At 52.5% G+C, this 11824-nt stretch overlaps 5 protein-coding genes across 5 annotated transcripts; 4 read left to right on the plus strand and 1 right to left on the minus strand.

The window, feature by feature from the left end:
- Nucleotides 1-754: 754 nt before the first annotated feature.
- Nucleotides 755-2698, minus strand: POSPLADRAFT_1140015 (hypothetical protein; the record flags this gene model as incomplete). Its single annotated transcript, XM_024485117.1, has 7 exons — nt 755-826; nt 849-948; nt 1095-1189; nt 1366-1483; nt 1604-1732; nt 1902-1990; nt 2498-2698. 7 exons carry the CDS (start codon nt 2696-2698, stop codon nt 755-757), a joined length of 804 nt encoding a protein of 267 aa, XP_024340222.1.
- Nucleotides 2699-3063: 365 nt separating this feature from the next.
- POSPLADRAFT_1180365 (hypothetical protein) lies at nt 3064-5313 on the plus strand (the record flags this gene model as incomplete). The annotated part of the gene is made up of 6 exons (XM_024488750.1): nt 3064-3178; nt 3239-3362; nt 3411-3506; nt 3575-3751; nt 3804-4245; nt 4315-5313. 6 exons carry the CDS (start codon nt 3064-3066, stop codon nt 5227-5229), a joined length of 1869 nt encoding a protein of 622 aa, XP_024340223.1. The 3' UTR covers nt 5230-5313.
- A 1272-nt stretch (nt 5314-6585) lies between these two features.
- On the plus strand, nt 6586-7263 carry POSPLADRAFT_1045757 (hypothetical protein; the record flags this gene model as incomplete). Its single annotated transcript, XM_024478850.1, has 3 exons — nt 6586-6836; nt 6890-6956; nt 7024-7263. The coding sequence occupies 3 exons, from the start codon at nt 6586-6588 to the stop codon at nt 7261-7263; spliced, it is 558 nt and encodes a 185-aa protein (XP_024340224.1).
- Nucleotides 7264-8452: 1189 nt separating this feature from the next.
- POSPLADRAFT_1055492 (hypothetical protein) lies at nt 8453-9178 on the plus strand (the record flags this gene model as incomplete). Its single annotated transcript, XM_024480647.1, has 3 exons — nt 8453-8730; nt 8790-8862; nt 8930-9178. 3 exons carry the CDS (start codon nt 8453-8455, stop codon nt 9176-9178), a joined length of 600 nt encoding a protein of 199 aa, XP_024340225.1.
- A 1451-nt stretch (nt 9179-10629) lies between these two features.
- POSPLADRAFT_1139114 (hypothetical protein) lies at nt 10630-11771 on the plus strand (the record flags this gene model as incomplete). Its single annotated transcript, XM_024484999.1, has 3 exons — nt 10630-10692; nt 10752-11452; nt 11648-11771. 3 exons carry the CDS (start codon nt 10630-10632, stop codon nt 11769-11771), a joined length of 888 nt encoding a protein of 295 aa, XP_024340226.1.
- Nucleotides 11772-11824: the final 53 nt, after the last annotated feature.

Here is an 11824-nt window from a genome sequence, read left to right on the forward strand (position 1 = left end):
TAAATCCTAACGAGTCATGTTCCTGATCTAACGAGCACCGTTGCGACAAACGTGCGGCAATGGTGCCTACTGCGGCGCGCCACACAGCGCCCCGGGTGGTGGCGCTGCTGCTGCACGGTATGATGCAATGGTGAACATAACGACTGCATAAACGTGAAACATACAGAAGAACCGTCAGAAAAGTGAGCATGCATTGGGAGAATAAGACAGTCACAGACACTTCACGCTTGATGGTATGGGGCTCTAGCTGCTGAGGGGACTACATACCACAATTATAACGCAACCAAAGGGTCACGTATTGAATTGGTTGAGGCTGTCTGTATGAAACGCACCAGCCGTCATATATTGATCTTTGATTGGACAGGGAACGTCAATTTCCGGCATTCAATGATGAGGGTGAGCGTTTAAGTTGACAGTCAGTGTCGCGCCCATCGTACCTGGGTTCGTGGAAAGTCAGTTTCTAAGCGCTACAAGCGGATCAATGTGTCATAGAGACGACCACCTGCACAGGCAGAGTATCCAATCAGCCAGTCGCGTTGCAGGAAACGTTCGTGCCTGAGGTCCTACTATTGAAAGTTGTCGATGATTGATGTATTCATCATAGCTTGGTCTACGCCACATGTCAGCCTACCTATCGGACATACATCAGAGAAGCGCGGTAAAATCTGGACCGCAGTGTACCCAGCTCTACTTTCCAGCGCTTACGCTTCGAGTTGTCACAAGCACGGCATGTTGGCGCCTGCTTGGAAGTCGCTCAGCTCTGGAATGCCGTGAGGTCATGCATCTTCTCAAGCCTAGCTTGCTTCTCCAAGAATGTTATCGGTGACTAGAGCGAACACTTACCATACCAAGCCTTGATAATCGTCCGTTAAACCATATAGGATGCCTAATCTGAACATTCTCATGTGCTGTCTCGGGACAGCTATCCCAGACCGCGTAGCATATGGACTTTTGAGTTCGAGTAGAACACCTGAGGCTTGCGCGACAGAGCCGATAGTGTCATTACGAAACGTTCGATCTATGTACGCGTGAGGTGTTGTAACTCATGAAACATCAATGTGACATACTCAGTCGGGTGAGGCAAAGGCACGTACCATTCAGTCGCCCACAACGCCAACCTGCCCAATGAAAATGTCGAGTAGACACCGGGATCTGTTCCTGGTGAACTCCCTGCCAAAAGGCCTTGATCCTGAAGTTTTATGAGCACATAGCCAACACAAACGCGTGCTCGACGGAGGGCGTCCGCCAGACGGTCAGGGAAATGTCGTGCATCTTCTTACGAATGCCAGTGGGTTGCATTCTCAAATGCCCGAATTTTCGATCTAGCCGCCAAGGGCACGGTGAGTAAGTGCACAGACCACATACCTCCGTCTTCCACGGCCTCTTCGCTGCGAGATTCCTTGTTTCCCCGAACGACTCCAGTCCTTCGGGGTCGGTCTGCGCCCATCCGAACCCTCGGCCAGATGGCCGCTGAGACCGCGGGCTACTCAACTATCGCGAAGCCGTCCAGTAGTGAGAATCCCATGGTACCAGTTGAGAACAGTCATGGGTTCTCGCTCGCAGTATGCCAGAGTCTGTGTTTCGAAATTGCGATTCAATGCACCGCCACTTCGCTGCCTGCTCGGCGACGGCGGAGAAAGACTCGTGGTCGCAAGTAAGGTTACACTGTAACACACGGATCTCCATATGCGTGTCTCTTGATTTGACGCAATACGATGGGTCCTTGAAGGAGCTGAAATTGACATACAAGCGACATAATAAGAGATATACTCCAAATGCTTTTGCAGTCAAGTGGTGTTTCACGGAAGACGGGCTTGGCCGAGCGGTGCGTGCACATGTCCCTAGTTGATGGCTGGAATTTGAAGTCGAGTCATTCATTGCTGATCAGTCAAGGTACGCACTGAACTCGCATTGTTATTGATTCCCAGGCCAGACCGGGTCCTGAGAGACCCTGACCGGAGACGAGCTCACGAGCCTCTCCAACACGCGCCTGGAAAGTGTCTTCGATAAGCCCCGATCTAGACTTCCCTACGCTTCGTCTGCCATTCCTTGTAAGAGGTCTCGGGCATTGCGATGACGACCGCGTCCTACCCGAAGCAAACATGTTTGCTCGCCGACGGCACTCTTGAAGCTGTGTCAGCGCACGGCGTGGTAGCTAGTCCGACACGCTCCCACTTGCATAACTGCGGTCTCGATACGCGCCGTACACACGGCCACGTGATCCTTAGTCGTGACTGACTGCTACGCCCAAGACAGTCTTTTGTTCGGAAACATCCGATCTACGGTTTCAGAGGTACCCACTCAGATTGTCACCACCACGATAGTCCGCCGAATCTGCTCAAGCTAGTGCAGTGGATGCATATAAGGCCGGGTCTGGAAGCAACACGTCTGAGAGTACGAATAGTGGCACTAAAGTGCACGATGCTCGGATGGCTCTGTGGTTGTTGGAACTTGGCATGTCGGAAGCAGAGGCGTCACAAAGTCCAATCCAACGCACCTCCCCGATATGCGCATGTAATGCCTTCCTGTCGCACGCTGGTACACTCGATCTGGCATCATACAACAACGTTCTCGGAGTATCCCAGAACAACAGCGCTTCCGCCGGAATACTCGTATCTTTGAGAATCGGCGACCTGAATGCGATAGCCTGTAGGCCAAACTGGGTCCTACAGCCTGCGGGACCGTGGCGTTCGGTCATCGCGGACTGAGGCCGCGCATTTCTCCTTCGTCGCGAAGCTGCGATCGACGGCCCTGGGCGGGCGATGCCCGAGGTGCCTTAGCGCAGTGCTACCCTCATTCGGATCCTCTTACTCTGCTTTTGTATTATCCTGTTTCAATGTGCCACACGATGTCAAGCCTCGTTGCACTTGCCGTGCCGATATGGCGACTACCCGAGCCCGAGGGAGGGGAATCGTGCAAGGGAAATCTTCTCTGACGCCTGCGTGCACGGTCAACAGTCGCGGCAATCATAGGAAAGTGCTTTAGCACATTCTCTCATATAAGAGAGCACCATCCGGAGTGCTGCCGATGTACAACATCAACGACACTCACCTAAACTAAATCATGCCTGCTCGTAACACCCCCCGTACTGTTGACGTCGTCGTCGTGGGTGGTGGCCCTACCTCACTTATCACTTCCTTTATCCTCGCAAAGAATGGTGTTGATGTCATGATCGTCGGTATGTGTGCTAGTCGTGTCCCCAGATTTCAATGACATGACTGAATTTATGTTCATATAGAACAATATGAGCGCGAGGAGCAAGCCATGTATGGGCGAGCGTGTGTTTTGTACCCTCGCTCCTTGGAGCTACTTGACTTGAACGGACTGTACGAGCACATGGCGGATATGGGCTTCATAATCAGGTGAGGTCTCCCCTTGCGTCTCAGTGCGAGGTGCTAACATGGCGACAGAGACTCGGTCACAATCAACGATGGGAAGGTGGTTCCAGGGAGAGGCTGGCATTTCGTGCAGGATGTAATCAACGGGCACTGTTGTCTGGATTTCTGGTCAGTAAACAGTGATTCAATCGCTACTCAACGCAGTTGTGCTTACTGTCTGTCTTCTGCCTTCGTAGTCTTAACCTCCGTCAGAAGTACGTCGAAGATGCAGTAAAGAGTGCCCTCGATCAAGTGAACCCAAAGATATTCAACGCTCCAGTCAAATTCCTCAACTACACTGTCGACAACTCTGGCACATTTCCGGTCACGTCAACACTGCACCTGCAAAGCGGCGAATTTATTCATGTACGAAGGTATGCCGCCTTTTCGGGGCTGTGGGCGGTTCTTATGGACGCAATTCTCTAGCAAATACCTTCTAGGGGCGGACGGCGGACGCTCAACAGTCCGTTCTCTCTCGATGATTGGATTTCCGGGCACCATGTCGCCGCATAAATGGGTCCGCCTAGATGCAGTGGTGAAAACAGACATGCCGTGTAGCCGGATGACAGCTACAGCCATTGAGTCCCAGGAGCACGGAAACGTTCTCTGGCTTCCGGTAGATCACGGGCGCACACGCATCGGATTTGTTTTCCCGGATGAGCTGTACGGCGAGGAGGGCAAGGGGGTAACCGTCGACATGGTCATGGAAGAGGCCAAGAAGGCGCTGCGCCCGAATTCACTAGAATTTGTGACGCTGGATTGGTGGACGGTGTACGCGATTGGACAGCGTGTGGCCGAAAAGTTCAGAGATGGGCCAGTCCTGTTGGTCGGCGATGCGGCGCACACCCACTCGTCCGGATCTGCACAGGTAGATCATTATTCAATGTGGTCTTATCCACAGGCGTATGTTTAGGCTAACTGACCGCGATCGATATAGGGCATGAACACTGGCATACATGACTCCACAAACCTCGCGTGGAAGCTTGCAGGCGTTATCAAGGGCTGGTACAAGGAGGATGTCCTAGACACCTACTCAACAGAGCGCCGGGCGAGCGCACAGCGCCTAATCGAACTTGATCGAGACGTTGCGGCCCTGATATCGGGCAAGATCCCAGATCGCTTCCAAGCACCGCCCGGCTCTGATGCCAACGAATACCTCGACAGGGTCTTCCGCGAAAGCGCAGGGTTCACTGTCGGCCTCGGAATCTCCTATGCAAAAAACGTCCTCAACCGCGCACACGCGTGGGAACGCCAACCAACGAGCGTCCCCGTCGGGCACCGCGCACCCGACGCGCGTGTGTACCGCCATGGCTCGCCTGTGCCGCGGCGACTGTACGAGCTCGCGGCATCTTACGGAAGGCGGTTCACGCTCCTCGTCTTCGCGGGCGAAGTGCAACCGGAGGGCGATGCAACGCGCCTCAATCGTCCATGCGCGGAGAAGTACCGTGCGCTGCGGCACTACATGGACTCACCCGGTGCATTCTCGAGGAACCTGGCAGACGTCTTCCAGCTGCTGACAATCCTTCGTGGGGAGGGCACCTTGCAAGTTTCGGAGACGCTCGGAGCGCTCCCGCTGGGGCGGGCCGTACACGACCTATCGGGTGAGGCGTACGCGCAGTATGGAGTGGATGCGCGGGAGGGAGCGCTGGTGGCATTGCGTCCCGACGGCATCGTGGGATGCGTGGCACCGCTAGACGGCTGGACTGCGTTGGCCAATTACTTCGGCGAGTTTGTGCACCCTGCCGTGCAGAGGGCACAGAAGGCAGTGAAGAAGGACGTCTCGTTCGCGGTCGGCGAGCTCTCTGTGGAAGGCCAAGAAGAGACACATGCGGTGCTGCAGCGATCCAAATAGTTTTGTCCCAGCTTTCATGTTGATTGTATGTATACTATAATTCGCTGCCTTGCGTCGAGCAATATGTTATCGGTCTACGCCAAACTGTACCTCAAAGACTGTCGCACCTACCCCGCCGGCTTGACATTCACTGGTACCATCGTCGCTCATGCTTATTCTTAGTGAGGGGATAGGCGTCTTGTTCTTCAGGATCCATGCCGCGGCTGGCAGTGCTTCACGCTGGAATGTCGGGCGCATCCTTTGCGCAGGAATCTAATGGTATTACGACATGCATAGTCTGCAACTTGATGAGCAGCGTAATCTGTATGAGTGTGTATGAGAACAGAAATGGCTTCTTCAAAGGCAAAATGCATATTGTGACTTGCAACGGGGGCGACACGGCTTCACACTGGAAGGGTGGGTATGCGGGGATGAAAAGACGGAGAAAGGAGAACATGTCACGCGATGTTGAACGCACCGTCCAGACGACATGTAGATGGGGTGCACATCGTATCGTCTTGAAAGTAGCCTGATACAGGAGTCCAGATCTGGCAAATTACATTTCGGATATCCAGAGCTGGTCGATGACCAGCACAACGACTCCAGGGCTCCCCAAGGTCGATACTTACCCTGGTTCCATATCATTAGACCCGTTTAACTCAATATGTGCGTAAGCGGACTTCTGGCGGGGATGAGCGGACCCCGGAAGAAATGACCCGGTTTGGTAAATTGTGGCTGTGACCCCAGGGCCAGCCATGTCGGGAGCGCCACTGGACCACATCGTTGATTCGGAGATTCCACATCAACCCCACTTGCGCTCAAATCTTCTCAGGTAGCTGTATTTGGCTCAGTGCCTCTACATAGTGCAATGAGAATAATTCACCAATTTTCGGCAAGCAGGTCTACGCGTAGCTGTTCGAAACCTGCATCATCCGTGTCCCGAGTCAGCTATCTGTCAACTATTGCCACAACATCCCTCCACCGCTCTTCTCCTGAGCTCTGCAGCCAGCTAGCCCGTTACGAGACAGTGTCAATGGCCTCGCACCGCCGTGCAAACATTTCGGACCGCGTCGAGGACTGGACGGTCCTAGTCAAGAAACAGACATCGTTGTTGACGGTCTTTTGCCAGACGACGTTTCCCTGATCTCCTTGGACACTGTCATGCGGGCTCGATTCGCTCAGCACCTTCTGCTTGGTGTGTCAATTGGCTCAGCTGCGCCTGAATCACGAGGACATTCTCCAGGACATGATGCACGGCAGCACAGCTTGGCTGGTCGTCCGTCGCTATCGGCACTAATGTCATGAATTAGCCGCCTCAACAAGCTATAAATGCTATGTGCATGAGCCCTGCAGGTGCCATACCCTAACGCACTCACTATGGTCACATTCACGTTTCTCCGCGATGACCCCTTACACTCTGAAATCACCAGGAACGACAATGCCGCTGCCCGATACGAGGTAATGACGGACAGAGCGGTTGGGGGCAAGAAGACAGTCTTGCGCCGCGCAGGACAAGAGATTGCGAGCGTCGAATGGCGGTCAAAGGAGAGGAAGACACAGGTCGTCTTTTCTGGTCGTCACAGTACCCTCAACGAGTTCTTGAAGCAAGGCGGATTCTTCTCTAGTGTGTAAGTGTGTAGCCGATGTTCATTGCAATCATTGAAGCTAACATCAATACGAGGGTGCGAGAGTTCAAGGACCCAAGGGAACACACGTGCTCATGGAAGCGACAAATGCATCACTTCATCGTCAGTACATACTCATACAAGGTGCAGTGTACGTGTACTGACCATACCATTGTCGTATAACTGCTAGCTCGTGGATACCGTTGAGGTAGCAATTGCGCGCCACCACCGTGCACACAATGGGCTCTTCTCCAACAAGCGGGATATGTCGCTCGACGTATTTGACAAAGGAGTAGACTTTGCGGACCTGATCCTCTTCACGTTCATCCTTGTGGAGCACCTGCAGCGTGTGGCTGCTAGGCATTCCGCAAATCAGGCTGCCTTAAGAGCAACTGTAGCCGCCTCTGCCCCACCACCTCCCGCGTGCTGAGCTGCTTGTACATTCTGTATGCATGCCCTTCTAGTGGCTTGTGTGTCCGCCCTGACTACGAGTCGTGGCAACCAGATTTGGTACACGTTGCGCTAGTGACTGCAGCTTTTCACTATAGCTTCTTAGTGATGAATTGAATAGTTCAAACCGCTGTTCATGAACTCCACACGGCGTAAGCGATTGGTGTCCCTCAGTGCGTCGTCTGAAAGCACGCAGGCCGTTGCCTCCAGCAACGAAAAGCTAATGTCTGGGTAAGGGTGAGGGAATTCAAGGATCCCAGAGGCGGCACGTATTCGGAGACGGCAAAGTAATCATTTCATTATCAGTGTATAGTCGTACAAAACTTGAACCCGGTATACGTGCGCTGGCATGCGTGTTACAACTGCTAACTCGTCGACATTTATCGTGAAGTAATCCCACGCCATGGGCTCTTCTCCGGCAAACGCAACAATGCGACGACATGTCGCTCGACATCTACGAGAGAGGAGCCGACTCCGCAGATCTGATCCTACTTGCGTTCATCGCTGTGGAGCACCTGCCCCGCCAGTCCGCCAGGCATTCTGAGTCCTCCCCAGTGGCGCCAGCGACCAATGACCCGGACTTCGGGGCTCTGACCTCCGCTCTTCCGACTGGATCTGATGTTCGACTTATCACGTGGGCGCTCATTCCAACGCGCTCCGGCCCCTAGTCGGGATTACCAAATTTGGCATGTGTCGCGTCGGCGGCTGCAGCCCCAGCCTGCTGGTTGGAGTCTCATACATTTTCCACTGGGTCCCACACTTCCGATATGCAGGTATCCACCCTTCCGAAATGAAACCTATGCATCCCAGGCTGCATTAGGTAGCAATTTCCTCTCGAGGCATGGAATTTGCGACGGGCTGCGGATGCTCAATACGCTCCACCGACGCATGAAGGAACTGTCGTGTCGGGTTTAAGCAACCAACAGTTCAACACTACATTTTTAAGGTGTTCCGTTAACTACGCGCTCTAGTCACTGCCCACCTGATCAATGCGATCACAATGTTGACCGGGCTTTGTAAAATGGTAATCGCCGTCATATTCTTGCTGGCATGACGTTGTAGGTGCGGCCAACAATTCGCACGGATGCCATGGTGCATTGAACAGAGCGAGGGCAGTGCATGTAAGTATTCACTCTGCAACGCCCCCCACAATTCTCCCGACGTTCATCATGAAACTCTCCTTCGTCAACGACGAGCCCTTGACGTCCGCCGTCGTAGATTCTGCAAGTAACGACGTATGTTATGAAGTGGAAACGACAGAAGACAAATCAGGGGCGCACAGCACGACTTTGCGACGAGCTGGACAATCTGCACGCGACGTAGATCCTGTCTGCGGCGTCATCGAGTGGCAGACCGGCGACGGTGGCTCAGGAACACAGATCTTGATATCTGGTCAACGAACTTCGCTTGAGGAATTCATGAAGAGCGGTAGCTTCACGACAGGAATGTGCGTGTCTTCACTGACATCGGCGGGGGGTGGAGAACACTGATGGATTGTCCAAACAGTCTGCGGGAGTTCAAGGACCCGAAGGGAAATGATTTATACTGGCGCAAGAACGGTTCCGGCCGCGAATACATCGTAAGTCGCTTGCTACAGTCGTGTCAGCTATCTATCCGCTCCAGAACTCAAGCGTGCATTGTCACAGCTCGTGGATGACAATAACAATGTCATCGCGCGTCCCTCACGAGGACGATCAGGATTCTCCGCAATGGTTCGCCGCAAGCAGGGCCTGACACTGGAGATTAGTCCTGCAGGAGAGTGGTTTGCCGACCTCATTCTCCTCACGTTCATCATCGTCGATCACATACATGGTGACACCTTGAAGCCATTCAAAAGACACGATCTCTTGTACGGCTTCGCTGCTACGGGTCTCGCCTCCCCACCCACTTCATGAAGAAAGTGTAAGCAGGGCCGGATCTATTCGATACCGGGAGCCCTTGTCCTGACAGTCTCGCTATTGCAATTTTACCATTCTTGGAAAGACTTTATCAGCGAATCGATTGCGATACATGACTATGAGGCTGAACATAAACCTCATCCATTAAACGTACTACTACATCTACATTCTCACACAATCCCTGAGAAGTTTTCGCAAGCGCCGGGCGTGCAAGAAAGAAATATGAGTCTCATCCATGCATATCTTTGGTAACTCGAAGACGTTCACCAACAGATGGACTGCCTTGATGCATGCGGCGCGTTGGTCTTCTGCCAACTCTTCCACTCTGTGGCCTTGCACTATTCCAAGCGACGTGACACTACGCTATCAGAATGCCCCGTCTCACCTTCAATAGGAAGTTAGATGCAGAACTTCGAATGTCAAAGTGGTCGGATAAGTATTCAGAACGATGGCGACTGCGAGTCCTGATTGTCCACGTACAGGACATCGGCTGTAGCAGACCGCCGTGCTGTGCCGGAACACATTTTCAAGTCGGCTACTAAACTCCCTGCATACCGTATACGAATGATGCAGTGAAGAGCATTCAAGGATTGCACGGCGTTGGCACTCTTGAAGAACTATGTCAGCCACCGATGCACAGTCGGAGATTGAAAAATCCAGACTCTAGTATATCGACAATCCTGGAAAGGAATGCTTTCTCTGAAGAAATCCTCACTCATTCTTGGAATCGTCGTCTATTTTGCGATATTAGTCGAGCGACCAGCAGAGGACTTGACGAGAACTCTACAGCATTATCTAGAGAAGGAAGCGCTCACATACTCGTGACCCGGAGCGTGTTCTTGGCCACCATGGGCTGTTCGCGGACCGCCACGAAAAGTAATACGGGATGGAATAAGTTGTGGCCGCAGAGATCCGCTTGTTTACGTGAACATATGTCATGAGGGCTGTACTGAAAGGAGACGCGCAAAGGCCTGTCGTCCCAGCACAATTCGCATCCACGGTTTCGAGCCCAGGACTGTTCGCAAAACAGACTCGACTCAAATTTGTCCACTCATAGCACGTCATGCCACTCATTGAGGCTTACTCAAGCTCAGTAAATGATCCCTTGATGGATGTTCTCGTTCACAATCCAAGCTCGGGTGAACCTGCATCTCAAAATCCCTCGCGGTCACGATCTGATCTCTCGGTGAGGACAATCCCATCATATCAGCTATCTCGCTCAGTCACCAATGTGGAATAAAGATTGAAGGGAACAGGCTTCACGATGTCGCTGACGGTGGACATCGTCGCCGTAGGAAGGCTGTGTCACTAGGGCCAGGAAACACCTCGAAACGGGGTTTCTCTGAGTCCGATACCGAACGTGGTCGAAGCTCTGTACTTGGAAACACTGGCAACACTGGGCCAATACTAGATGCTTCGGACGCGTGGGAGAAATGCGCTGAACACGTATGGAGCAGAGAACAAGCAGTCGTTCAGAATGGAAAGACGAGATTAACAAGTTACTGACCTTCGTAAGTGGCATTGCTTCTCAGTTGACGTTTGTGATATGATACTGACAACCACTACTCAGGCTGGCCTCTTCTCGGCAGCGCTTACTGCGTTCAATGTCCAATACTACGTGTTTCTGCAACCCCAGGCATCAGATCCCATTGCCAATGCCATACTGGTCCTGATGAGCGCACTGGTAGCAAATTCTGATGCCACAGATATCTTGCAACCCACATTGTCGGCTCTCACTACATCACGCAACGCCGCGAAAACACCAATCGATGTTATTGTGATCAACACGCTCTGGTTCTCCGCTCTTGTGTTCAGCCTCAGCGCTGCCTCGCTTGCCATCTCTGTTAGCCAATGGCTTCATCACCACATTGATCAGCCTGCTTCAAGATATCGACAGAGTGTCCGTATTTGGTACTTCCGGCATCGTGGATTCAACTCCTGGAATGTGCCGTTTATTATCAGTTTGTTGCCTGTCCTCTTGCAAACATTGCTCCCTTTGTTCCTCATTGGACTTCTGGTATTGCTTTGGACCTTAAACTTAATTGTGTTCGGCGTTGTCACCACTCTCGTCGTAATCCTCTTGACCCTTTCGGTCTCCACGGCTATCATTCCCACAATAGCACCCACATGTCCTTTCAAGTCACAGCCAGCTTGGTGGTGCCTCGCTATTGTTCAGCATATTCAGCTGGGACTTTCCAAAATCATTAAAAGCTTTCCCCATATATCGAGCTGGCATCCATCAACACAGCCACTGGTTACTGCTCTATCCAGGTACGTGAACTGGTGCCATGTTCGATCTTATGATGATATGTATTCCGTGTACCAAGGACCCGACCCAAGGCCACGAACTGGAGAGACTATCACAAAACCTACAAACCCACCTTATAGCTTGATATTGAGGGGGGGAGATAATAGCACTTAAGTATGGGGAGGTAATGCTGTTAAGCGCAACAACGAAGTGAATAGAACTGGGGGACAGGGTGCCCCAGGATGCTGCCTTATATACATGAGGGAAAACCCCCTAGGGACCGGTAATGGACCCCTGGTACCTAGCTGGGTAAGGATTACTAAGTATCATGTGCTCTTATGATGTCATATATGATGTCATAGTCTGGCCCTGCCCTGCCCTGGGCCTAGGGTCCA

The sequence above is a fragment of the Postia placenta genome (genome assembly GCF_002117355.1).
Source record: "Postia placenta MAD-698-R-SB12 unplaced genomic scaffold POSPLAscaffold_5, whole genome shotgun sequence".
Classification (NCBI taxonomy): domain Eukaryota; kingdom Fungi; phylum Basidiomycota; class Agaricomycetes; order Polyporales; family Adustoporiaceae; genus Rhodonia; species Rhodonia placenta.